At 26.0% G+C, this 27893-nt stretch overlaps 2 protein-coding genes across 6 annotated transcripts in view; one reads left to right on the plus strand and one right to left on the minus strand.

The window, feature by feature from the left end:
* Positions 1-7711, minus strand: part of LOC112603280 (myosin-I heavy chain) — a 110636-nt gene extending 102925 nt beyond the window's left edge. For 2 of the 4 annotated variants that reach the window (XR_003115155.1, XM_025351788.1), the window contains exon 1: positions 7258-7330. Coding sequence is in view for 3 of the 4 variants with exons in the window: in XM_025351788.1 (XP_025207573.1) it covers positions 7258-7330 (73 nt within the window). In the remaining variant the exon portion in view is untranslated. Of the gene's footprint in view, positions 1-7257 lie in introns of all 4 variants that reach the window. The other 2 variants (XM_025351790.1, XM_025351789.1) reach the window with 1 other exon arrangement.
* An 18004-nt stretch (positions 7712-25715) lies between these two features.
* On the plus strand, positions 25716-27876 carry LOC112603221 (ubiquitin-like-conjugating enzyme ATG10). Of its 2 annotated transcripts, XM_025351709.1 has the most exons (7): positions 25716-26013; positions 26085-26200; positions 26366-26444; positions 26997-27098; positions 27162-27259; positions 27328-27425; positions 27588-27876. In XM_025351709.1, the coding sequence occupies exons 2-7, from the start codon at positions 26096-26098 to the stop codon at positions 27688-27690; spliced, it is 585 nt and encodes a 194-aa protein (XP_025207494.1). In that variant the 5' UTR covers positions 25716-26013; positions 26085-26095; the 3' UTR covers positions 27691-27876. The 2 variants fall into 2 exon arrangements, with proteins under 2 accessions (XP_025207494.1, XP_025207493.1); XM_025351708.1 differs by having other exon boundaries at positions 25716-26200.
* The last annotated feature ends 17 nt before the right edge of the window (positions 27877-27893 follow it).

Below are 27893 nucleotides of genomic sequence, written 5' to 3' on the forward strand. Positions count from 1 at the left end.
AAATATTAATTTCGTATGCAATTAACTAATTTTCTCAATTTTTAAATTTAAATAATATGAATAAATTTATGATACAAGTGATAAGTTTTTTTTTCATATCTTTATCATTGCAATAGTTCAATAATACAATACGTATATTTATAACCCATATACCTACTCGCGCACAAATGTGCAGGAAAACGACGCCGTTTAACGTATGTCGAATACAACAGATGTCACAGCGTCACTACCAAAATCCTTGTCTTTCGCTGAACCGACCAATAGATGCATTTTAAATATAATATTATATTATATACGGTTGGTAGGTAATAGGTGTTATTATATATGCATTGTAAACCGTTTTGCCGTACCCGCACAAGCGCCACTGAGCATAAGATGATAATGTATGTATAGTCCCCCAACAAAATGTGTTATTTGGACTCACTAAAACCTGCTTGCACATTATTGTACCTACCTATAATACGACTACGGTGAGTGCTCATGCGAACCGGGGCACGTACGAGACGACCCTGTAGTACAGACGCTTACCACCTGTCCAACGCACGAGCTAACGTTTTTTCCCCTCTAAAAACCTGTATTATTTATCATTATTTTTTTTTCCACAAATTTAATGGACTTATTTTTTCTTGCTTAAATATTGCTGGATGTCAAAACACGCATAAAAAAAGTGATCGGCGATCAAGCAATAACAATAATAATATATGATATAAGCCCGTTACGGGTGAACGAAGTTAATCGTCGATAAAATAATATAAGTATACAGGGATTTAAACGATATACGAATCACGAACTATTGAAAACCAACTCCTAGATGTTGGTCATTATGAAAATTCATATTAAAATAATATTAGTTCAGCTCTCGTACAATCGTAAAATATATGATACGTTTTTATAAAAACGTTATAAAGAGAACAGATTTGAATATCTAACGCGCAAGTAATAATATATATATTGTTATTATTAATACAATAATTCCATGAATTAACGTCATTAAAAAAAAATGTTTTAGAAATACATAATTTGAACTATTAAAAATATGACAAAATTATGATTTTCTTTTTGATAAATTCATCAATTAAACATTATTAAAAAGAAGGTTTCATAAATAGATAATTACTATATACATGATAAATCAGATAAATATAATTTTATCTTCAATACTTTTCCATTATGAAACCTAAAACCATGTTAGAATTTAAAAATGATTGAAATTGCAGTTCAAACAATAATAATGCCTAATTAATATGTGACCTAACTTTTAACTTATTAGGTATTCATTAACATAAATATATAATAATATAATTAAAATTATACGTTACAATTTTTTTCTACAGAAATATGATATAATCTTGATAACTAATAATATTCTATTAAAAAAATTTACTTTACTTAAACAATTAAAAGAATTATACGTAGTCACCGAAAAATTATAACTATTCAAGAAAAAATATGAAAAGTTACCTAGTAAAATTTAGTTTATTTAAAATAAATTGAATCTTTTTATGTCATTCATAGAGTTTATCATGAATTTTAAAATGTTTTTACATATTCGATTTTAATAAAACATGTGTAATTAAAATTAATCCCGACACATTATCAAAAAAAATATTACATTATTATTATACAATGAATTGTTTATAAAATATTTAAATAAAATTTAATTTAAAAGTTATATAAAATTCATGAACCGTACAAATAATAATTTTTAATGCCTATTCAAAATTATGATCATTAGTTTAAGTTAAAACTTTGAAGTACTTCTTTCAATAAAAATATAATATATATTATGAATATATGCAGAATTAATTTATCTAAGTTACTAGTCATTGTGTATACATGTTTTATTAACATTACAATGTTTAATACTACAAATAACAACTAAATTAACTATTTTTTGAAAAAAAGAAAAATGGCTACCTAATTATATCTCTATAAATTAAATTGTATGTATTATACAAATTACTATTTTTTTAAATTTAAAATCATTTTAGTAATTTTAAAATTATTGTATTAAATCATACTTATTTCAATGTAATAGTGAAGAAAATATAGTGTTAAATGAATTTTTATTTTACAATGTAAATTAATCTGATTATACGCTAAACTTTAGTCACAAATCATCATTATTTTACATTTTACTAAACTTGGATAAATTTAAATTACGAACCAATAAGTTTCTAAGAAATAAGTTGATCATCAATAATAACAATTTATTATACACAAACAATATAATAATTATCAAAAAGAAATGTAATTAGATGAAAACCTTTTAATCATAATTTGGTTTACACATGAGTGATAAACTATATAAAATATAAAACTACAAAGCCGCTATCATTTTTGTTTAAATTGACCCCGTTTCAATACAATTTCAATAAGAAGATTAGTCACTTCTAATGACCATTGAATTCAAAACGTTAAACTACAGAATGATTCATAAGTCACAAAATCATAACCATTATTGATTATTATTTATGATGATACTATCGAACATAACGTTTTATAACCAATTGTCAAATATCAATACTACAGTTAATAAATAATGTGTGAATATAGATTATTGTTAATAATAACATGTCCTCATTAAACAACAAAACGACTCTTAATACCGATATAAGACATTCACATGCTAAAATGTTACTTCTGAGTTTCGAATTTACACATTTCGTAATAAATAACCGCATTTGTGCAAACAATAATATATCGTTGGTACCTACAAAGATTAAAAAAAAATAGCAATGGATTATAGTAAAAACTCAAAAAAGTACTACATTTTGATTATCAATAAGTCAAACACAACTATAACGTAATCCTGTAATCCAAGAATGAACTATATGCCCCATTTAGTCTCTATTATGTGGCACTAAAGTAAACCCACTATTTAATAACACTGACAACAGCTGTCCCTTACTAATTAAAAAAAAAAAAAAACTCATAACTATTTCTATTTTGATAAGTGCATGGTATAGTTTACATATTATAGTTCTTTATACTTTAGAGTATAAAGAACTACAATAAAATGTTTAGACATTGAAGCAATAAACCTTTAACCACAAATATTATAAGGTTATTTGTATATTTTTTATTTTTTGACTGGTGGAGTATGAAAGCTATTAAAATATTATTGTATACAATAATGAATATTTAATTGATTTAAAATTGGATATAAATATTTCATACTTATTGTAAATAGTTAGTATACATACTATTTGCCAACTTGAGATATAAAAACAAATAGATACCTATACAAAATTATAAGATCGCTATAAAATCGATATATATTAAAATTGAAAAACTTTCAACGGTAAAATGTTTGAAAAATGGTTTTACAGCCAAACTTTGCAATAAGAATCACTTTAAATATCACATTCAAAATTATTATAACAATAAAATAAATTATTAAATCATTCTATTCACCTCACCATGATGGTTGACATGAGACAAATAACCAAAATTGAAGTCCTTTAACGGACAGTTATTTTTTATATCTATACATTTTTTCTTTATTCAGAACAAATTCTAAATTATTGGCATTTTATAATTTACACACAAGTGTATTTTGAGATAACATTAAAATAATATAAACAAAATTATTAATAAATACCTATAATTTATACTAAAACAAAATTTTCTTAACTTAAATATTTAAAAATAATATTTTAAGACAATAAGCATATTACTTAAATATTCATGCTAAAACAAACATACATCATTAATTTATATACCTACATAGGCCACACGGCTATACCTAATACAAGACATTTACACTACAGTATTTAACCATCCAATTTTAAACCATCTAACATTATTCTCTAAAATTGGATATTAAAAATACAAATCCAAAATAAGTATAAAATGTATAGATTTTAAATCATAAATAAATTTAATAATTTCTAATGCAATTTTATTTAATAAATTGTAATCATATATTTTTAATATTAAAATTCAATAGTATTACAAATTATTAAAAAAAAGCTGAATACGCAAGTATACTTATATACTGTTTTAATACACAATATAATTCAGTAACTAATAATTATTAGTACTATTAAGTAAATAAATATGTATAATAATACTTAATATAATTTTCATGATAAAATGCCCAATTATTTTAATCAAGTATATATTGATATATACGCTTAACGATAAAACAATTAAATCAATATTTTGACCTTCACCAATTAATCCTATATAGTTCATTATTAGTATTATCAAATAAATAAATAAAATGTGTCATCAATGAATTGAAATTTCTAATTTTTAACTAGCCTCAATATCTGAATTACTGACTTAAATATAATTATAACGTCCAGTACTACTTGTGAGACTTTTTGAAATATATTTATTTTTATTTTATATTTGATTCAAATAATATAAAATATTAAAATATTAATAATTAATAACAATTAAATTCAATAATACATACAATTCGCAATTTATTTTATTACATAGGTAATTAAGTATAATAAGTTATAATGTAGACGACATTATAGACGATTTCCGGCTTTAATCGTATACCTAAAATGTTCTAAATATGTTTCAAAATTCGATACACAGGTGTTTAAGTAGGTAAAATTATTGTCTTGGTTCACTCTCCCAGAAAAAAACCGATTACTACAATAACACCAACATATGACCCTTAGCCGATGAGCCGATGAGCCATCGGGTAAAATAAAAATCTAAGGATAAAATTAATTAAAAATCATTGATGTACAATGATTACCGAATATTCAACGAAAGTCATTCAATATATTACATACATTAGGTAGTAGTTATATCAAACACGATACAAAAATCTGAAAATAACTATACACCTAATAATTTTAAATAGGTAATTTAAATTATTTAAACTTACTAGAATTCAAATATTAATGTTGTTACTAAACTACCAACCTATAATCTATATTCCAATCCATATTCCCCTGAAAGAGATATTACCTCCTTAGCAAACTATAATTATAAACTTATTATTTTCTTTTATTATATGAATTTGTACGTAAACCCTTATTCGGTATTTAATTTATAATTTATCATTTTTCTCAAAATTATTGGAATTATTTAAAATTTATTTTTTATGACTTATACCTATTTAGATAATATAATATTATTTATACGATTATTAAAACGTGTAAAATACGATCGGTACTATACGTTAAAAAATCCTATTTATACCTACTTATATACTTTTTTATTTCAGTAACTAGCAGGTGTTTATACAGCTCACCCCCTATACAGCCTTAAAAGCGAATATATAGTTAACAACTGTATTTTCTACCCCTCTTAAGTAACCGGTTAGCGAGATAAATTTGATAACGTTCAACTTTATATTTATAAAAAATTTACCACTTAGAAATTTTAAAAATAAGAGTCACATAGTAAATAACTAAATATAATCATAGTTAACAAATAATACCTACATCTATAACATAGAAAATGCAATTAATGAAATAATAATAAGTAATAGTTTAACTGTATAAGATACTTATTGACTATTTTTTTTTTTTTTTTTTTTTTTTTTTAATATTTTAAACTTCATCTAAAAAACGTACCTATTAACAAAAAAGCTAAGTCTAATAAATAATAATATTAGTGTTAATTTTAAATAAATCTTTTTAATAAGCCGGTACCATTATTCTAGTATAAGCTGACCGGAAAGAAGGAAAGTTGTTCGTTTTATGTTTTAAGATTGAAGTCACCAGCATTGCCCATTAATAAATAATCTTAAACCTAGCTTAGATGTATCTATTTATAACAAATATGATACCTACTATTATATTACCTGATGCGTAAAATGTCTAACTAATACATAATAGTATGATATTACTTAAAATCTACTTAAAAGTTATGATAGTTTATATAAAATATGTACATCTTTATACCTATAGGTACTACAAAATATTTTTTATTAATTATTCTGAATAAAATTAATACTATTATTATACGAGTATTGATAATTTTGTATTTCTGTTTTGTAGTTGAATATCGATATGTTATTACACAATTATATTATTTTAAATATATGAATATAAAATACAAATAACTTTTGAATAAGATCTTCGATTTTTTTTAGAAAAAATACAAGAACATTTCAATTTCTATTAAATGTTTAAAACGTTTCATGAACTTGCAATCGATAATACGAAAAAAATTTAAATTATAAAATGTGTTTTTCTCTAAACATTATATATCAATAATATTGTTCTAATAAAACAAATATTAAACTTAATTTCAATTAAGTTATGTATGCGAAATATGGTTTGTGAGAAAACTGAAATTAATTTTAGCATTAATATTAGTTAATATTTATTATAATTTTAAGCTATATGCCTATATCTTTCATAATAATTAATATAATTTATAATACATAGTTATAATTAATTAATAAGTTGCCCACAAAATTATAAAAAATAATGATGTATCACTAAATTAAATTATAACATTCATCGACTTTATAAGCACCGTTAAAAAGTATACTATAGGTACAATAATTTTATAAACAAACACTATACAAATATGAACTTAACCCAAGTACTTAATTTATGATGAAGCGTAAGAAAATTTTAAACCAGACAATACTAAAAGAAAAAATAACAATAAGTATCTTATTTATGAAGAACTATTATTAGGTGTATAACGTTTCTGTGGGTGTAAATACTGAGCGAACAAAAAAAAAAGAGATATTTATAGAAAACCACCATTAACAGATTAAAATATATGTTGTATATTGCAATGAAGTTTTATGTCTGTTTTGAGATGACAGCCCGTCGCAGTAATACCATCATTCAATAATATATTAATTCCTCAATTCATAGCAAATAGCTTCTTTATATAATTTTTATTATTATTTTCTTACCGGAGGTAAAACCGAAAATAACGATTTTCAACACGATGCTTTGACATATTTTAAAAACAGAAAAATAAGAGTGCTAGATAGAGGCGATTGGGTCCAGGAAACAGCCGACGAGCGGTCAAAAAAGGCGTTAGCCGTTGGTGTAAAAGGGTGGTGAAGTACCACGATAGCGTGTGGTGCGGTGGTAGTCACCGGGACGCGTGCATGCTAGGCCGTAGCAATCACGCCCCAATAACGCGCCCTTATTCCAAACAGCGTCTAAACGTACAATAATATTTACAACGACGCGGTTTATCTATGTAATATTATAAATAAATATTATAATGTGTACCTGCGCAAGTGTGCGCGAACGTTACAACCGTGCAGTGCCTACGTATGTGTATGGTTTTGAAAATAAAATAACGTACCTGCTTCTTGTCCTCCGCCGGAGCACCTGCTGCCGGCAGCGTCCGTCTTATCTCTTCCGCTGGACGCCGACATGATCAACAAGCTGATCGCAATAGGTATATGCGTACGATGCAATGCGTGTCCGCGTTAATATTACGGAACGGTATTCGTTATGTCAGGTACCGTGTTCGCATGACTTTCCCGCGTCGCGCCAAACCGTCGAAACCCGCAAAAACGCGTAGTCACTAGTCTCGCACACGACCGTCGACTACAACGGCGGCAGAGAGATCAGAGATGATGTTGTTATTATTATAATATTATTGTAAATTTTCAATTATTACCGCGGTAGTGGTTGACAACGACCGCGAGAGCGGTAGTGTGCGACGCGTGAAAATGCGCACACGCGATCGACGGTGTTCGTTGCGCCTATGCGTTCGACGACGTTCGTGTGCCGAGAAACGTTCGACCGGCCGCGCGCCGAGCATGTGTGCTACTGCCGAGTGGTGTCGTCGTCCGGCCGGTCGGTGGTGGCTGTGGCGCGCGGCGGTAACCGTGTATACCGCACGCGGTTCGTGCGCCGCCGCCTTTTCCCCGCACCCGTCTTCGCCCTGCTGCAACGCCGGCAAAACCTAACCGGTGATCGCGTCGCGGCGGCGGCGGTCGTCGTCCCGTCGTCACCACGGCAACTGCGTCGTCGTCGCGTACGTCGCGGACCTTTTTTTTGTTCACCTCTCCGCCACCGCCACCGCCTTGGTACCTACACTACACAGCAACACGCACGAGATTTTATACTGACGCTTGAGCAGTGCAAAAACCACCCGACGCCGTTGTTTCGGTGCAGTCGTAAAACGCTTGGCGCACGGTGTAATGCACCCTCACGCCCGCGCCGCCGGACGGGCACAAACCTAGGCACAGTGCAGCGGCACTTTAACAATAAACTATAATATACAGCCTAGTACCGACGACCGAATGAAACTATTTCCAAACAAGTGAAACTTTGACGAGGGGGTGCTGGGCGAATAGAAATAAATCGCCGAGTCGATTTAATTATACGTTAGTATTTTACGTACAACAGGCCGATAGGAAAATCGACTGCACACTTATATACATTATATAACTGTTACAATCATTCACAGTCATATTGATAAATTAATTAGAGATAACGTTTTCATACCCATTAATAAGCTTATTATACATCGTAAATAGTAAATAATTATGACACGTTGATGTCTATATTATAATATATTGTATATAATATAAAACTATTAATAATTTCTATAATAAGTTGCAATATATCATTATTGGAAATGAAAAAGAATGTTAATATTTAATTTTACGTTTCGTGAATTTTGAAAATATTAGTTAGGCGCACAAATATTCATTAGTGTCACATAAAGTTTGTCACATTCGCGTTAATATTTTGTAAAATGCATGATCAGATCAGTTTTGCACAAATAAACAGTTATCGAAATCAAATATTGATTGTTATACTATTAAACTTAAATTACAGTTAAACTAAGTATTATGTAGGGGATCACCCATTCGATTAGACAGATGAGTTGGTAGTAAATGTGAAGTAAGGAACCTGGGAAATTTTTTGTGTAACAGGCCAACCCAATATATTAACGTATAATAAACAATACCCATAATAAGCTTTTTTTTACTCTTTTAGAAATTTTTTTTATTTATTATTTAATATAATATTAATATATATATAACACGCGACTACTTAACTTTTTTATTTTACTAATAGGTACTTCAGAAGTTCCATATAGCTTATAACCATATTTATTAAACATCTGAAAAAATCAGTTTAAAATCATAAATGAAAAAAAATAATAATAGCTGATTTTATAAGTGCAACCAAAATACCATGCATGTATGATACATTTATAACAATATTAATATTCAAATAAAATTAATCGTATAAAAATGTTGACAGTTTACTGTTTAGGATAAAATATAATTAGATTCTTGTGTACTACTACTAAGTAGTAAATACAAATAAATTGACAAGCGTGCAAATTAATTATTTATATTTATACTAACGGGCGAAACCCTATACAACAATTTAAAAACATAGAATAATTTACAATTTAAATAATTGATACCAATAACACACACAATTATACATGATAATAATTTCAATAATAATATAAGTATTAGGTAATATAGTATAAATATAATAGAAGTAGTAATACCTAATTTTTAGTTTTAATAAATGGTGCTCTCTTTGGCCAACCGCATCATGTAGTCTAAGGGATTATTTCTGCCATAGTTAGTATTATGCACAAGAATAACGAACGGAACGTGGTGTCTAGTAATGCAAAAATGGACCTTGAAATTGACCAACGCAAAAAATGAAAAAGCATCAATACAATCATTCACAAGCTTTTTCAAAAACTCTAAGTTAAAGTTGACTCTCCTGTCTACTAGTTAGATGAAATCTAGTTCCTGCATAACTATGGAATAGTCACGGGGAGGATGCTTTATTTTTAATATAAAAGCCGCGCAATCATAAAGACTTTAATATTTTTTTTTTTTATAAATAAAACAATGAAATCAGTATGATAATTACTTTGTTAATGAATCACTATTTGTTTTTACATCATCAATTACCTCATCTATAACTAATTTACTCAATATATTTTTCTTTATAGTTATAAGCATTAAAGTGTCAAGCTTTGATTTTACTTATAATACTTTTAAATCGTATTTTAATGTTCTTAAAAACTGAAAAGATCTTTCACATGCAACCTAAAATATAACAAAATCGTAATATTTTTAACTCTAATCAAATGTGCTGAAAGTTTTAAGGTGAAAATCAAGATAAATCAGTGTAAATTTGAGAGTTTGATGCAAATCCTTTTTCTATACTATAAACTGCTCTGTTTATTATAGTTTATAAGTAATTATAACATTTTACACATCTCCTTTGAATTTTGAACATGGATCACTAATAAGCTCTTCTTCAAACAGCTCAAAATACCGAATCGTTTACCATTACCAAATGATTTGTAATCCTAGTTTATCGGCCCAGATTTATAACAGTAGCGAATTTAAGAGGGACGACGTGGCGATCGCCACTTCCCTTGGGCTTATTTTTTGTATAGGTAGTACATTTTGAATGACTTTTTTTTTTGCCTACTATATTCTGACCCGCTAATTTTGATTTTCTAAAAATTGGCCTTCTAGTAATAGTAATACCAATCATCCTCTCCTTAAATGAGCTTCAGATCCACTACTAAGTTATAATACGGCGATCGGCCCACCAGGAACTTTCTCTATCCCGGTGGGCCAATCCACCGCTAGCTGTATGTACACACTACATTGATGTATTATTTAAATTTGGATGTAAGTGCATTTATTAGTTTAGTATCTACCTAATATACCTAATCGTTCTATACTCTATGAAATATATAATACCACTTATAGTTTAGCAATACAAGTGCAGTTTACACTCTGCAGTATAATGAATTGTAAACCTACCAAAATCAAATATACATTATAATCTATGACTGAATAATAAATTATTGAATTCTTACTAACATTTAAAATATTTAAAATACCTACATATTATGCATAATTTTTTTTAGTTCAAATTTTGATTAAATCAGATACGTACAAAAAAATTATTTTTCATCTTGGTACCTATCAATTTTACTTATTTTATTGCATCTATGTAATTCAAAAAATATTAATAGTGAAGACTATAAACTATAAAGTTAAAACTTTTTGTAATTATGTATTTTAATATTTTCTATACAGAATAACATCTTCAAAATATTAAGACTAATAAAGTAATAACTTTAATCTACCATATATTTTATACCAGGAACCTATTCACATATTTCTACAATACACCGATATTGACTAAATTAATAACAATACATTATTAGCAAAACACCGATTATCCGGACTAATTATTGATTAAGTATTTTGATTAATTGAAATATAACACATTAAAAGTTATATATTTGTATAAATACATTTTATTTATTATTTGTAGTATAATTTGGCATTTGTGACAGTAAACAAATTATTATTAATATAATGAAAATTCGAAATGTATTGCATATCAAAGCAAAAATTTAAAAAAAAAATTGTGTAAAATAACATTTTGTCAAAAAAAAATATTAAAAATAATTTTATTGGCATTAAATAACTAGAGCGCGGATTTATATGAAATCGCTTATTTTCTTTTTCACTTTTTTACATTTTTTTCAGTTATCTTCACGAATCATAATTGAATCTAATAGTGAAATTTATTTGTATATGTGTATTTTTGTATATTTTTACAAAATTCGAAATATATTGCATATTAAAACGAAAATTTTTAACATACTTAGCTTATTTAAGTAATTTATTATTGTTTGTGAATTTTATATAAATAAAAAAAAATTCTTACATATTTATTGCATATTTTTATGATTTTTACTCCATATTATATGGCACATTTCGATACTTTTTAATGCATAAAAATCCGAACTCTATTTATTAAAAAGGTTAAAAATTACAATATTTTACAAATTATTGTGGCGATAGCCGATAATAAATAATAACTATCAGTTTTTGATAATTTGAAGATAGATATACGATATAATCAACGACTATGGTTATAAGAAATTACGAAATACAATTACAATTAACGAGTTATTAAAAGAAATAAACTTTTTTTTTCTTTTCCAGATAATTAGACGTCTGATAAATTGACGTTCAAATAATTGGAATTCAACTGTATATAAATTAAGCGATGTTTTTGGCAAAAAAAAAAATATAAGTTAAATCTACAATATTACTATAAAATAAATTGTATACATTAGTTATTAATTATTATTATCATATTCTTCAAACAAGCTCTACAACGACTACAACTGAATAAATAAATAAATCAGTTGATTTAAATTTAAATACGTTAAATTAAAAATTAGATCAAATACCTAAGTTAGTAGGAATATAAATATAACTTAATACTTTTAAAAATACTCGTAGAGACTAATAGATTATCACCACCCAAAATCAATTATTCAACGATAATGAGTTCATCATTAAATTCAAATTTAACTAATACATTACAGTAACCAACTCAATAACGAAATAGACTCAAAATCTACTACATACCAGAATTATTACCCAATTTTAATTATTAATAATAAATTAAATATATTTTTATGAAGTTTAGAAGGGCTGTGGAAACACTCCCACAGCTCTGTTTTAATTGTTTGTGTAGGTAGGTATTTTTTAATAAAATTTTGTTCGGCGCCACTGTAGGAGTTTAATGTACAGTTTGTTTTTTATTATGATTCCCTCATATCTTATTCTCTTCTCCTAACCTATATTATAATATACAAACTTAGTACTTAATTCTTACACCAGGCTGACATAACAAAAACTTCTCAGCAACTTTATTTAATAATTATTTAAATTGAATGACAAATATGAAACAACATAACAAAATTTAAAGCTTTCTGTTTACACAGTGAAATTAAAAAAAAAAACATTTACAAGGCAAAATATTTATACTTAAAAACCAAAAACCTTCAATATTAATATATTAATCAAATAAAAAATTCTCTCCATAATGGAGATCAGTATAATCATTAATTGCATTATAAATTAACCGATAAAACATGAATCAAATAAATAGAACATTTTGTCCATGAGTTGTTTTACATGAAAAATTTAATAAAGACAACAATCCAAAGAGGTAATTACAAATAAAAATATATCATAAAATTAAGTTTTTTAACCTTAAAATACACAAAATACAATACATACAAAATAATATTTCGATTATAATTTTAGTACGTATAAAAAATTTCATATTTGTATACATATTGGTTACTTAACAAGTAAAGGCTAGGCACAAGTTATAGAATGGAATACTAAGCGGACTATAACCTTACGACATTTTATTTATTTATTATTGAAAATTAATAATTATATCATTACCTATTGAAAACCTTATTAATTAATACCATGACTAGTTTTTAAGATTTTTTTTAATATATAGGTGTTATATATAATACGTGCTTATAATATTAATAAGTCTTAGTATAAACTATTAAAATACATAAGTTAACTATTTATAATCAAATAATTTTTAGTTTTCTTAAGTCAATTCTAATAACTATTTAATATTTATATATTTACCATAAAAATTAACCGATTAAAAAAATTTAAGAATAATATTAAATAAATTGTTTTTATAATTTAAATGAATATTAAATTATTAATTCTATAAATAAATTTGAACTTTTTATACTTATTATTATTTATTTATGTAATAATCATTCAAATTTGCCCTTTTATAAAAGTATACGAATATACGATACATTAGTATCTACACTCTGCGTGTTCAAATTTACTCCACACATTTAATTAAAATTTCAGTTATACCTACTTATAATAATTAAAAATCATTATAAAATTATGTTTCTCTTTATTTATTTTTATTACATTTTAGTATTAAGTAAAACAGAAGGATTGAAGAATGAAAAAAACAAGTATTATTTATCAAATATTTTTCAATATTTCATTTAGGATATATGATTTTGAAATAGTTTTTAACCGCGTACTTAAATTAGGTCTAGTGTGTAAATTTTGTGTCGATACAAATACTCGTATGCAGTATAAGCGTCGTTCGCGAAGAACTTTCATACATATTTCATGTAATAACTAATATAATATATTATTGTTAATTACTATACCCATCGTAAATCATGCAAAACTCAATTCTGCAAACGAAATAAACGAATTATTAATATAATCTTATCTTCGCAAGTAGTGGCCCTCAATTTTTACAAGCTATTAAACACTGCACAAACAACAATGAATCCTAAATACCTAATATTAACGAAAGAGTAGTATGTGTAGTGTGTACTGTGTACCTATTTATACGGCTAAATACTCGTTGCGTATCTACTTAAAAAGGATCATCAATCTCTCGTGGTAGTAATACATAATATATTCTAAACATTTAAAAATTATAATAATTAATTGATTTTAAATATTTAGAGACATCAAAACTAATTTATCCACAAAAACTATTATATTAGGCTAAAAAATGTTTTTTTTTTCTTATCTAGCACTGACATAAATTATTTTTCTACTAAAGATAACTCAAAAGAACCAATGCTATATTTTAAAACAAAAATGTTTTAAAGGCAAATTTGGTAACAAGACGAAAACGTCCTATTTTCAAACATATCATAGCAGTAGTACACAAGTTTCACTCCGATGGCAATTAATTCGGCTCCCAGTTGGCATTTACAATACTATATTGTATTGTTGTACAGATATTTGAATATTCAACTGTGCTATATTAATTTTCATATTTTAAATATTTCTTTTTATCGAATAGTATATACATATTATACAACCATAGTGTATAAAATTAAACTTTATCCCAACTTAGATATTCAAACTATGTTTGAACATTAATTTATTTTTAACTAAAAATATGGCAAACAAGAAATCAATCAGTTTTTTTCAAATTTAATTTAATAGCCATAAATTATTTATACACTTATGTTGATAGTTAAAAGTTTTTCAATATTTACCAATAACTGTTTAAAATATGATTATTATATTATTATATTAATTACATCAATGATTATTAGAGACTAATACATTATGCATTATGTATACTATATATCATATGATACATCAGAGAAAACCTTTTTACCTTGTCAAGAATGAAAACTTACTTATAATCCTCATGACAGAAAAAATACTAAATGATTTTGTAATGAAAAATATAAACAAAAAAAAAACCATATCAAAAAAAGCAAATGTTATACAAATGTTTGCTTCAAACATCCCAAGAAGGATACAGTTAGAATATTGGAGCTATAATAAATAAAAAAAATATATTTTTTTTATAAATAACTTGTTGCATAATCTATTAAAACATGATCTTATGAAAAAAAGTGTAAATAAAAGAAATATTTAATTGGGATTTTTTTTCTGTGGGACTTGGTTCCGTTTTTATACAAAGTTCATAATTTCACCACTACCTCTCCCGCAATTAAAAAATCACAGGAATGCTACTGTATGGGACACAATACGAAACGGTAGAGAATAGTATAATGAAAACCTGGCTTTTACAGACTGCTCAAATTTATAAAACCATAGAGATATAGAATTTAAAATAAATATGACTTATAACCACTGCGGGATACTATTTAGATATCTCGGGCATGCGGAGGACAAAGACTTAAATCAGTTCTAAGGGTGTCATGTGGTAGGTGGGCGAAGATGGGTATTACGGACCATGGGACCACCGGGTAGCGTCACTTCTGTGCGTGCACGCTTTAAGACGAAGTATAAAGGAAAATATCGTCAAAAATATAATAATATATAATATATTATATTCGTATATTGTATTTCTTCATAATAATTGAATAAACATGAAGCGTGCGTATCGTGTATACTGTGTGTATATACACAGAAATTCAAGATTGGTACTAACCTAACCTACTGTGAAAAAATGACATTTTTGTAATAACAATAACATGGGTGTTTATTCATTTTCGTCGTTCAATATTTCGTTGGTCGGGTCGTGTCTCGCTTTTATTTATTTCGTTTCCGCAATATATAGATAGGGTCAACAAGATGAAAAAATAAACCCCTACCGCCGCCGACGTCCTATATCAATAGGTGGTACATGGGATTTCATACAATATAGCACACCACGCGCGTGCTGTATATGTACATTCATTTCATCTCGTCGTATATATGTATGTACGTAAACTAAATATTGACCAGTGACCATGGAGAGCTACAAGAGTATTCAACATTCGAATTAGGTACCACTGCCCACTCAAAACGGCGAACCCAAATCGTCTACAATAACACATTGTGCGCGCCTTGTATGTTGTATTGTTCGTCATCGAAATATACTGCACCAACATTACTACCGAAGGAATTACTGAGGGAGTACAATAATACAATGCGCGCCCAAATAACATATTATTATTATTATTATATAAATTTTGTGCATCGGCACAGTATTCTGAAAATTGTATTAATTTCTATACCATATAATATTATATTGTAATGATATTCACATTATTACGCCACAAAGCTTTATAATAAAATATCATAATAATATTATTCATCGTTCATATTAATACTTAGTAAATAACCATATCCATAAACAATATTATAACAATCAAATGTATATCATTAATATTTATATTTATAAATTATAATCATACTATTACTATATATTATACAATATCTAACAAATTACCAATAGACAATAATACCCAACAAACATGTGTATTTACTAACTGCGATAATATATTAAAATAATTTATTTGTAAAGTACTTTATATCATAAAAAACATGTTTTTATAATACAAATGTACTTATACAAAATAAACAATAGAACAACAAGTAAAAGATCAAGTCTATAAATAGAACTCCTTTTCTGACAAAAAGTCAGTCTACGTCCAGTCATCAGCCTTTCCTCACAGAAACTCATTGTCGTTATTCTCAAAAGCAAAATAATATTAATTCAACAGTCTAAATTTATCTTTTACTCATTATAAAGTTTTAAATTAATGTCATAAACCTTATTCAATTTATTATTATTATTTTATTCATTTAATATATAATATATATATAATAAATTCACATCTTAATCCTATTGACATCCGGTTATCAACGCCTGTCGGGTAAGAAAATATATCTATATACTTTAGTACATTGAGGGCAGAAAAAACAATATCATTAGAAGTAAAAATAACATACATAGACTCCGGTGTTACAAAGAAGGTAAAAAATCTATATTAATAAATCTCTATCTGTGATCTCGAATAAATTGTAATAATATATAGGCTTTAATAAATAATCAACAAAGAGGCAAAAAAACGTCGACACCTTTAGCTCTATCGTTATGTTAAAAGAAACCTAACTATAACATCTAAAAAGTTAATATTTTATTATAAGATAAAGTTTCATCAATAACACTGGCCAAGTTTATTTTTGATTCATTACAATGTAAAGACATTGTCGCTATAGGTCAGACATAAAGCGCTTAGATGACAAACGTACACAAAATTGATTTTCCAACGCAAATTATGTGTGCCACAGGTTTTTTACAAAAGAGGGTTTCGATGGAAAAAAAATTAGTCACAGCCATTCTCATAACTTAATTACATTTATCAATTCGTATTATAATTATTACTAAACAACTAAGACTTAAGAGTTAAGATTAAAAAAATGTTTGAAAAACTGTATAAATGTTAAATTAGTATAGAGCTAAATGTTCTAACTGGCTGATTTTTAAACGATAATTCCCAGAAACATTTGTAATAAAACCAGCTGGTTAATTGCTATTTTCCAAAAACAAAAATTGAGCTCTGCTGACTAACAGTGTATAAAATTTGTATCTTAATAATTTAAAGATAATAACTATAGTAATGAAAAGTACAAAAATATTATGCTAAAACATTGGACATTAAAAATTTAAAACCACAAGTATTATATATAATTAAAACTATAAAAGTATTGAATTATCCGGCGCTTTTGAATACCACCTAAAATGCATAACCGAATACAACATACAAAATGTAGGCGGTAATACGGTATATTATAGATTGATGCCACACAAATTCATTAAATCCTTTACCCACCTCCGATTACTCTACATTGAAATTAAATTCAATGCATTAAATCTTAACCAATTTTTTTTTATACAACTACCCACAAAAACTAATAAAAAAGTTTTCTTGGTTATAACTGTGTTAGTAGAGCGTGTTGGGATTACAATACATGAGTTACATTTTTCTTAATGGTAGCTTGTTGGTAGTACAAATCTGTGTCATGTCTAGTTAAATGAATTCACCAAATTTTTGTTTGCATTTTTTTCTGTTAATTTTACATGAAAGTTAAAATTTCAAAAATGTAATCTCAATATTCTATATAATGAACGTAAACAACTAAGATTTATCTAATATTACATTTTAAACTGTAAAAAACTAATTAAATTTACAAAAACCAACGAGCAATACATATTATTTACATACCTACCTACTAGAATAACTAAAAACGTATAATCATTAATCACTGGATATAAATTATTTAATCAATATATTATCAAATTATCGTATTAACTAAATAATTAAAATAATATTTTTCTACTTACTATGTGCAATAAATGTACAATTTTAACTTTGAATGGATAACCATCCAAAATGTTTGTTATGCTTAATTACAATTTACAGGTCTTAATAGCTATTTTCAACCGTTTAAAAAATTTACCAATTACCCTCAACATATGTTAAATAAACAATTAGGTACAATACTGATTACCTACAGAATAAATAGAATATTTATAAATTATAATAATAAGTGGCAAACTTAATAATTTGTCAAAAAATAATATAAATTGTTATGTTTGATAGCAGGAGAGGAATTTTATCAAAATGGGTAATTTTAGACACGTATGCACACAATAAATAATGACAAGTAATGATTTTCAATAATCGATATTGAACTAATAAGACAAACTAATGAGTAATAATAATAAATTAGAATTTATCACATTTTATGTGTTATTAATTTTATTATACTTTATTAAATATTTATATCTTAATAAATATGACCATTGTGATTATTATTTATGAGAAATAATTTTTTGATACTATGTTTTTTGTTAGGTACAGAAAAAATCTTAGACGTTGGTAACATGATAGAAAATATTAAATATAGCGAAAAAAGCAAAATGTTTTTAGTTTTAAATAATTATACGTTTTATAAAGATCTGTCTAATTAATAATAACACAAGAAGGTGTTAAATGGAGATAAACATTGAAGCCATGCACTTCAAAGCAATCAAAGTTGTTTATAAATTAAGATAAAAGGGATATTTTAAAATAAACATTCACTGCATAAAATTTAACGAAATAACTACCTACCTATTTCTAATTTTTAAAATGAAAAACTATATATATTTCTATAAATACCCATAAAAATTAACAAGCGAAGAAATTTAATCAAGTGCCATAAATCTAGCATTAAATAATATAAAATTAATTCATAGAAATATTTATTATACAAGAAGAAAGACGCTTTCATTACTACCAATTACCAAAATCCATTTCTGAACTTAACTTAGCATTAAAAAAATTTGACTTACATAATAACAAAAAAGAGAATTTTATATCATAATATTTAACAATGACACGGAAAATATAATGTATTTTTTTACATTATCAAACTTAAAATATTTATGGTCCCAAGGTACAATTTTCACGTTTTTGCAACTACGAGTTAAATATTTAAACTTTGAGCTTGAATTCAGTAATTTTATTATTGTATCTGATTTACAACAAAGCATTAAATAAAGTAGCTTTCAAAATTGTTAATCTTTTCATTTCAATCGTGGAATGCAAGCTTCATCAACCAGTAAAAACGAAAAAAAATAATGAAAAATAGAATTGTTTACACACTACCCATAATTTTTTGGGGTAACTCAAAAACTAATATCATGTTTAGATACTCTTCAACTTTTTTTTATTAGCATTTTCTATATGTGATATAATTTTATAAATATTTTAACTCTTTTTGAGCTATTTATAGACATTTTAAAAATTTCAATTTGTGTATAGTTTTTTTTTTCTATAAAATTCAATAAAAAAATTGTAGTACCTAGGTCTAAAAGCTTGATTTTTTTTAAAGCAATTTAAAGTCAAATGTTGACAAAATTCATCAAAATCAAAAAAATTTGCAAATAATTTTGATAAGTACACAGTCCTGCGATTACTTTGCTGTTTTAACTTTTTGCACATATATTTATAGATTTTAACGGGCTGAATTCAAATATGTAATTAGTTTTTTTCTAACACGTCTAGTTTTTCTACAATTTGAATTTTAAATATTGTATTTTCTGTATAGTCGTACAATAATTATGCGGTATATTTCCAAGTCAAATTATTATTATAAACTCAATTTGTAGTATACTTTACTGAAACTTTAATCTTATCTTTATTAAATTATTTATCAGGTTTATCTTATAGCATTTTTTAATATATTTTTGAGGAGTGGGACAAATAAGTCCCATTGGTCATTTAAGCAGTATACTTAAAAGTCCCTATGGTCCATTACAGCACTACTATTTTCTTATTTCCAATGATAAATAAGTAATAATTAATTTAAATTTAAGTAATTAATTAATTAAAAATATAATGACCATGTAAAATAATAGTATAATTCATTTTTAAAATTAACAACAATATAAACTTAAAGAAAATAGTAACTGTATTAAAAAATAAATGGTCATTTTTTTTACATTGTAGATTCTAGTTAGAACATGTAGTGATTACTATGTTCAACACTATAAATTTATAACTCATAATTTATCATATAAATGATCTTATAATCTCTCGATCATTTAATTTAATAAATGTATTCATTTTACAATTAAAAAATAAACGAATAAATTTAAATAACGAACGAGCAGATTCAATACTCAAGAACGAAAAGAATAAAATATAAATAAACTTAGCGCGCGAGCGCGTGACTATAAAAATATTCGTCAACTAAATAAATATCACGATAAACCATAGGGACTTCTAAGTCCGCTGCGATTACTGTCAATAAAAACATATTTATAAACAATAATAATATTATTCAATAGCACATTCTGTTTCTCGGGATTATAATGAAAATAACAACAATAAAACCTAATGCTTATCTATAGTGGTTAGCGCTGTGGCTATTTATATAAATATCGACATTTATTTTATGGGCTAAACTATAATGGTTTTATTAAGTGATATATTAAACGCCATCTATTGATTTCATAGAAAATTTTCGGGAATGTTATCGATTACAAATGGTGTGACTTATAAGTTTCTATGGTCAAATGGTACTTAATTTATTTTATCTATGTTTAAATGGGTAAAATATACAGAGGACTCAAAATTCCCGTTGGTCGGCAAAGGGATAAAAAATTATATTTTTTTTTTTTAATTGGAGATTTTAGAGTCACGAGTTAAATGATGATTAAATATTTATGTTTTATAATTTATTAATAATTTCATTTCTATTTTTTCTATTCTTCAAGTTATAATTATTTTGTCACAATAAAAAATGTTTATAATTTAAAAATTAAAAATAATAGAAACCATTCAGCAATTTATTTATAATTAAATTAAAAACTGTTTAATTATTGTTTAAAATATGACTAAATATAAATAACTTATCAAAGAAAAAAATAATATTACGCTAAAAAATATTTTACAGTTATAATTGAGTCTTAAATATTTTAATAATATATCAAATCAGCATTGTGCCTAGTAGTGTTAGATACACAACGAAGTCTGTACATCTATGTATATGAATCATATAATTTTGTTGAACAAACAATGCCTTGCATTTTTTTTTTTTTTTTTTTTAATTTCTTTTTAGGTCAAGTCAAAATGTCTCATTACTTTTCTCCTATTAATATATTTACCAAGTTACAATTAACCTAATAGGTACCCCACATTAAAAATCCTATTAAATAAATGTAAATATATCATAATAAAATAATGAGATAATAAAAAGTAGTTGTTCTTTGTATGATAAAAGTAAAATAAATATGCATACTAATTCGTATAAATTAGTTAAACATGGACAAAACTCATGTTATTTTATACTTATTTTTAATTAATAATAAAAATATTCACACTTCACAGTTAATTAGGTATAAGTAATAAAAAGTATTAACAAAGTTTAACTCAAAGTGAGTAAACATTTTAAAGCGTAAACAGTGTATACCTACATGGCTACATATATAATTATAATATTCTTGCCTTCAAATGTGATAAAATATCAAATCACTCCAATATTAATAATAAATAACAGAGTAAAATAGATTATTCCAGATGTAAAATTTAGCATATTCTACATTAGAATGGCGAAGACAATACATCCAGATATAATATACTCTTAAAGAATGAGCTAAGTTACTGCCTACTAGAGAAACTAATAAGTAATAAAAAAAAATAAAACCTTTCTAAATAATAATCAATCTTTCATATTGTGTAGGTACCAATAATATTTTTAACAAAAGTTTATTTACAGTAAAAATATATTGATTCAAAAACCTATACAGGATTTGTGAACTGTTAAGTACCTAGGTAAACGAAATCTATCAATGAATATAAAATACATTAGACTTAAAATATAAATATTTTTTAGTGTATTGGATTATTATGTAAAGTATACAAAATATAGAATTTTCACCCAATTACATAATATAATTAATAATAATTAGTGAGTATTGTTTAACAGCATTGCATAACACTTTATAAATAGAAAAATAATTATTTAGTTAGAATCTATATAGATTTATCTTATTTTTTCTAATACTAAAAACTTGTTAGATTAAAATGTTAAAAGCAAAAATAATAAATTTGAATACACTACAGTAGATTGCAGTAGTGCCGACGATCGGTAGTTCGCGGACATCAGTATTTTCAAATCATAGATAGCAGTAGTGAAACCATCTGCTGCCATTCAAATATTTCAAATATCCAATAGTCCATAAACATTATAGTTATGTAATAACTATTAATTAATAATAATCTGTTACAAGACTCATAGAATTCACCGTCATACTTCATACACCTTAGACTATAAAATTACTTAATTTCGAAGAACGTACTACGATTATTACAGTGAGAAATATTTAAAACTTTTAATGATATAATATACTACAACAAATATTTTTGCCTAATATATTAAATTCTAAATTTTGAATTTTTATTTAAGAGTCGTGATTGATTTTATAATTCTATCTATATCTATGTATTTTTTTCTGTCAACCATCACTTTTTAGGACAGTAAAACTACATCTAATTGCCAATTAGTGCTTTAGAAAGTTAAAAAAAATTCCAAGTACTTTTAAAAATAATCATAAAATCCAACAAAAAAAAAATAAAAATATGGAAAATGGAAAATTTTACGTGAAGTCAGAAATTGACAAAATCCAAAAACCCTTAAATGGTTGATGTTTTCAGCAAATATTTATATTATTATCATTTTTTATACACAGTGAAATTTTCAAAATATTTAAATTCTTTTTTTAATAATTTATGGACATCTGAAATTTGAAATTTCTTCAGGATTTTTTTTTACAAATATTGATAAACAATTATTTTCCGGGTCAAAATTCTTAAAAATATACTAGAAATCTGATATAAATTGTTCTTTTATTCATATAAAAATATTAAAAATACATAGACACAATTTTTTTATACAAATGTAAAGTTCAAATTTTGACAATCTGTCAATATTGTTATTTACAAATTAGTAATTACGAATATTTAGTTGTAAATAATTTATAAAATCTTCAATTTGTATAGCAAAGGTTTTAAAATGTTATAAATGTTACTTATAAATAATTCATACTTGAACCTAAAAATGTATAAAATTTATAGCCATTTGTAGTTCAAATTATATTTTTTAATGACTTAGATTTATAAGTTTTTTTACTTTCATTTTCAAATTATTAAGATTAATTAGCAATTATCTATTTATATCATTTACATCGTACGATGGTAAGTCGAAATCGGTGTTAACAAAAAAGTTAATAACAATAATATAATATAATTATAAATTATAATAGTTAAATAATAATAATATTTAATGAATTCAATGTTTTTAAAAATAAAGTGAAAATTAATTTAATTTATACCGTATGGCGTATTACTATTATTCTATAATAAAACAAAATACTTTATAATAGCACGATATAGATATATCATAAAATATACTTGGAAATAAGGTAAGCCGAGTGCTGACAGACCAGTTTAAATGTTTTTAAAATATCATTATGCATTTAAAATGAGAATTTAAGTAATAAATAATAATAGAATGTTTCAATTGTTTTTACAGTTAGTAATTTTTATTAATTAACTACAAAAGAACTAGAATTATTTAATGAAAAATCGTTATTTTGAATATAAATATCAAATTTCGTAAAAATTTGATTTATATATTATCATTCAAATTTATTATGGTTTTATTGTAAATTTTATTTTAAAATATTCTTAAGTAAGCGTGTGAGAAATCTATAATTTTATTTTCAAGTTTTTATTCGAGTCTATAGACTTTTATCAACACTAAAAATAAAACAAAGAATTAAATATTTCAAATTTGGGATGCCTAAAATAGGTTAAAACTAAACATTAATCTATAGGTATACTTTGAAAATATTATCAAATGTGGTTATAAGATTTTATTAAATTTTCAAATTTTTTGACCAAGAATACATTTTTAAATAAACAATTAAAGAAAAAACTAATATCAGTGTACAATTTAAAATGTAATAAATAGGTAATACAGGTAATAATACAAAAAGGGAAAATATTTTAAAAATTATAAGTAACATATTATGATTATTATACAATTATGCATAATACTGGTTAGTGGTTAATACAAATACATATTTGAAGAACATTACAAATTTACGATCATCATTTTTTTTTTTTATTACAAAAAAATATCAGGTTAAAATGAAAATAATTTAGCACTTGGAACACAATTTTATCCTGAAAATTTTTCTCCCAATTCAAACACCGTGTGCCCGTGTTGTTATAATTAATATACATCTAAAATACACGTATGTTACACGAACACTATAAACTCATGATCTGATATTAAAATTAATATTAATTATATTATTTATAATAATAAGCGTAAAATAATAAAATAATAATATGTGTACGTAAATAATAAATACATAACGAAAAAAATATAATATTATCATATTTAAAAAAAATAAAAATAGTGATAATAATAATGATAATAATATGCATCGTAATAAAATACAAAACGTATGATGATGAATATTTAAAATGTCTTTGATATAAATATTGTTTTGTGAATGAGTTCAATCTTCAAAAAGTTATATTAGGTACCAGGAGCCCAGCCGGTTGCGGCGAGCGCCGCCGTAACGTTCTGGCGGAGCGCGCGCCGCCGCCGTGAACCGTGCTTCTCCGGGCCTCGGTGGACGGTTCGCCGCCGCCGCCGCCGTTACAGCCGACGCCGCCGCTTTCAGTCTCATGGGCCCCTGTTAACCTAAAATCATTTGTGGGGTAACCCGGCGATCCGACGGACAGCAAAACGATGGCGGCCATATCAACGCGGACGACGGTCACATCAACCGTGGGCCATGGCCGCGACGGGATGCCGAAAAACGATGGTAACGACTAAAACGAAAAGCAAAGGAGGTCACAGCCCCCGCCGCGGAACGGGATAACGCGAGTAGAGTTCTCAGTCAGTGCTCGCAGTCTTTCAAGTCAGCGGGCCGCAGTCAGTGCGATCAGCGCCTGACGGTGATCAGCGGCTGCCGAGAGAATTTCACCGGCGGCACACCACCAGCCTGTAACGTAAACATACTGTTGCCGCCGCCGCCGCCGCCGCCAGCGCGGTAATGCGCGCATCACAACAGTTGCAGTTAACAAATGATAATAAAATTTGTTATCAGCATCTGTGATATCGTCCGAGTACAACTGTGTACCGTCGTCGACCGACGATAAATTAAAATAACCGTAGACCCGAGATCATGGCTTTGATAGTTTGATGTTTGATAGTTTGATGCGATGTTTTAGAATTCGTCGTAGCTTTCGATTATCAGGTTTTTTTTATACTTCGAGACGCGTTCTTATTGAAAAAACTTGACGACAACAGTCGCAACGATTGATTGTTCTCGAGGAGTATTGAACCAGCCCGTCTGACCATAGCAGTCGAAACCTAACCAAGTGTTACGGACTTACGTCTGTCTGCTTCATAGCTCCTATAAAAGTCATTGAATTGGCACGATCGACTCGTTTTTTTGTTTTTGTAGGTACGCTAGTCATGAGCATGACATACCAACAATTTGTCGAGTACGCTACAGATTTTAAAAAACATTCGGACTCTATAGACGACGGTTGGAATTTGTGTCAATACCGATGCCCTATGGTAAAAAAAAAAAAAAAAACTAAAAAACAAAGTTACCTACTGAAAGATCACAATTTACTTTTTTCAGTCTTCGTAGTTCTCATCTAAATAACTTTTTTTCAACACGCAATTCAACCATAAAATGAATTATAAAACACAAATAAACATCTATTACTTTGTTTATAGAATGAAAGTCACGTCGAATATCTAGTAAAAAAGGAGATTCAAAAAATGAATAAATCTTCGTTGAAATCTGATCATTCAGGTTAGTTTATCGAACATTGCCCGTAACCATCCATAACACAATGATAATATTACTGTTACGTTAACAAAACGTTTATTTGAATCGCACTAGTTATAATATGACATATTTTACCTTTGCATGATTAAAATCTCAATCTGGTATTTTATCCGTACCTATCTCTGAAATAATTTTGTTACAATTTTTTAACTAATATTTATTATTTATTATTATAGATATTATATATTATTGTTATTGGATACATTTTTCTATATCATGGTATTCATATTTTTGTTGATATTAATTATTCCATTAGTACTCTACATATTTTTTTTAGTAAGCTTGAGCTCTATCCAAATTTGCATATCTATGTCTTTCCTTTCTATATGACCTACTGTTCTTTAATACATTTTGATAATTATTGTTGTATATACTATCATTAATCGCTATTCTTATATTATATTTATGTTTAAGGAATTTTTCATACATGTTAGATATTTTTACATGTTATATATAACCATTCCAGAATAAAATTGAAAAAATCAAAACATTTTAACTAAATAATTTAATTTCTAGATTCTCATACAGAGGACAATATTCCAGTTGTATGTGAGTATCACGTATTGTACAATCCAAGTTATTCATGTCCAGATGTGTTCTTTAATATGTGGTATACTGGTAATTTAATTATCCATTTAGCAAATTGGCTTTAAAATAATATTTATTAAATTTCATATTTAGATGGAAAGTTACTTTCATTAGAACAAGTCTGGTCACTGGTTCATTATTTTTTAAAAGAAAATGTAGTTCGTGACAAGTGGAATGCTATAACTCAAGAGGTATTTAATTTTTTCTACTGAGAAATTATTAACAAAACTTGTGCAATAACAAATTGCTACTCTTTTAGATACATCCGTTTTCAAATACGCCATTTTTCAGATTACATCCTTGTAAGAATACTCATGTTTTGGAAATGTTAGGTTTTTCTTCAGAAAACAACTATGAGTAAGTTGATGGTTTTTGTATCAATAATGATTATTTATCATTTAGGTATATGATTTACATTTCAATATAAAATCTAAATGTTGTACAACGTAGTGTATATATTATTATATTAATATATAACTATAAATTATTAATACCATGTATAAATATTTATATGTTTAGATTTAATCCCCTAATAGCATGGTTAAGTACTATAAGTCCTCTCATCGGTTTGAAGATACATCTATCATATGGAAACAAAGACTCAAAAGTTGAATTTACATAATTTGTGTTTTTCTTGATTTTTTTTTTTTTTTTTGAATTGTATGTTTTATTATTATTTTAATGATTATCAATGAAATATTAAATTTTTTTATACCAAATTAATTTAGACTGAATGCTAAATATTGGTGTGATTAAGAAAGCTCAGGAAAAATTTGATCCAATACATGATACAAAATGTGTACTATGAATATGATGTTTTTCAGA

Source organism: Melanaphis sacchari, unplaced genomic scaffold (genome assembly GCF_002803265.2).
Source record: "Melanaphis sacchari strain LSU unplaced genomic scaffold, SCAv2.0 Contig9_pilon_pilon, whole genome shotgun sequence".
NCBI lineage: Eukaryota > Metazoa > Arthropoda > Insecta > Hemiptera > Aphididae > Melanaphis > Melanaphis sacchari.

What these genes read in the sequence shown, in the direction of transcription:
- LOC112603221 (XM_025351708.1), top strand. Translation starts at nt 26,096, where the DNA reads ATGAGCATGACATACCAACAATTTGTCGAGTACGCTACAGATTTTAAA. An exon ending in GTCAATACCGATGCCCTATG is followed by an intron (nt 26,201 to 26,365) that starts GTAAAAAAAAAA and finishes CTTTGTTTATAG; the next exon opens with AATGAAAGTCACGTCGAATA. An exon ending in GGAATGCTATAACTCAAGAG is followed by an intron (nt 27,260 to 27,327) that starts GTATTTAATTTT and finishes CTACTCTTTTAG; the next exon opens with ATACATCCGTTTTCAAATAC.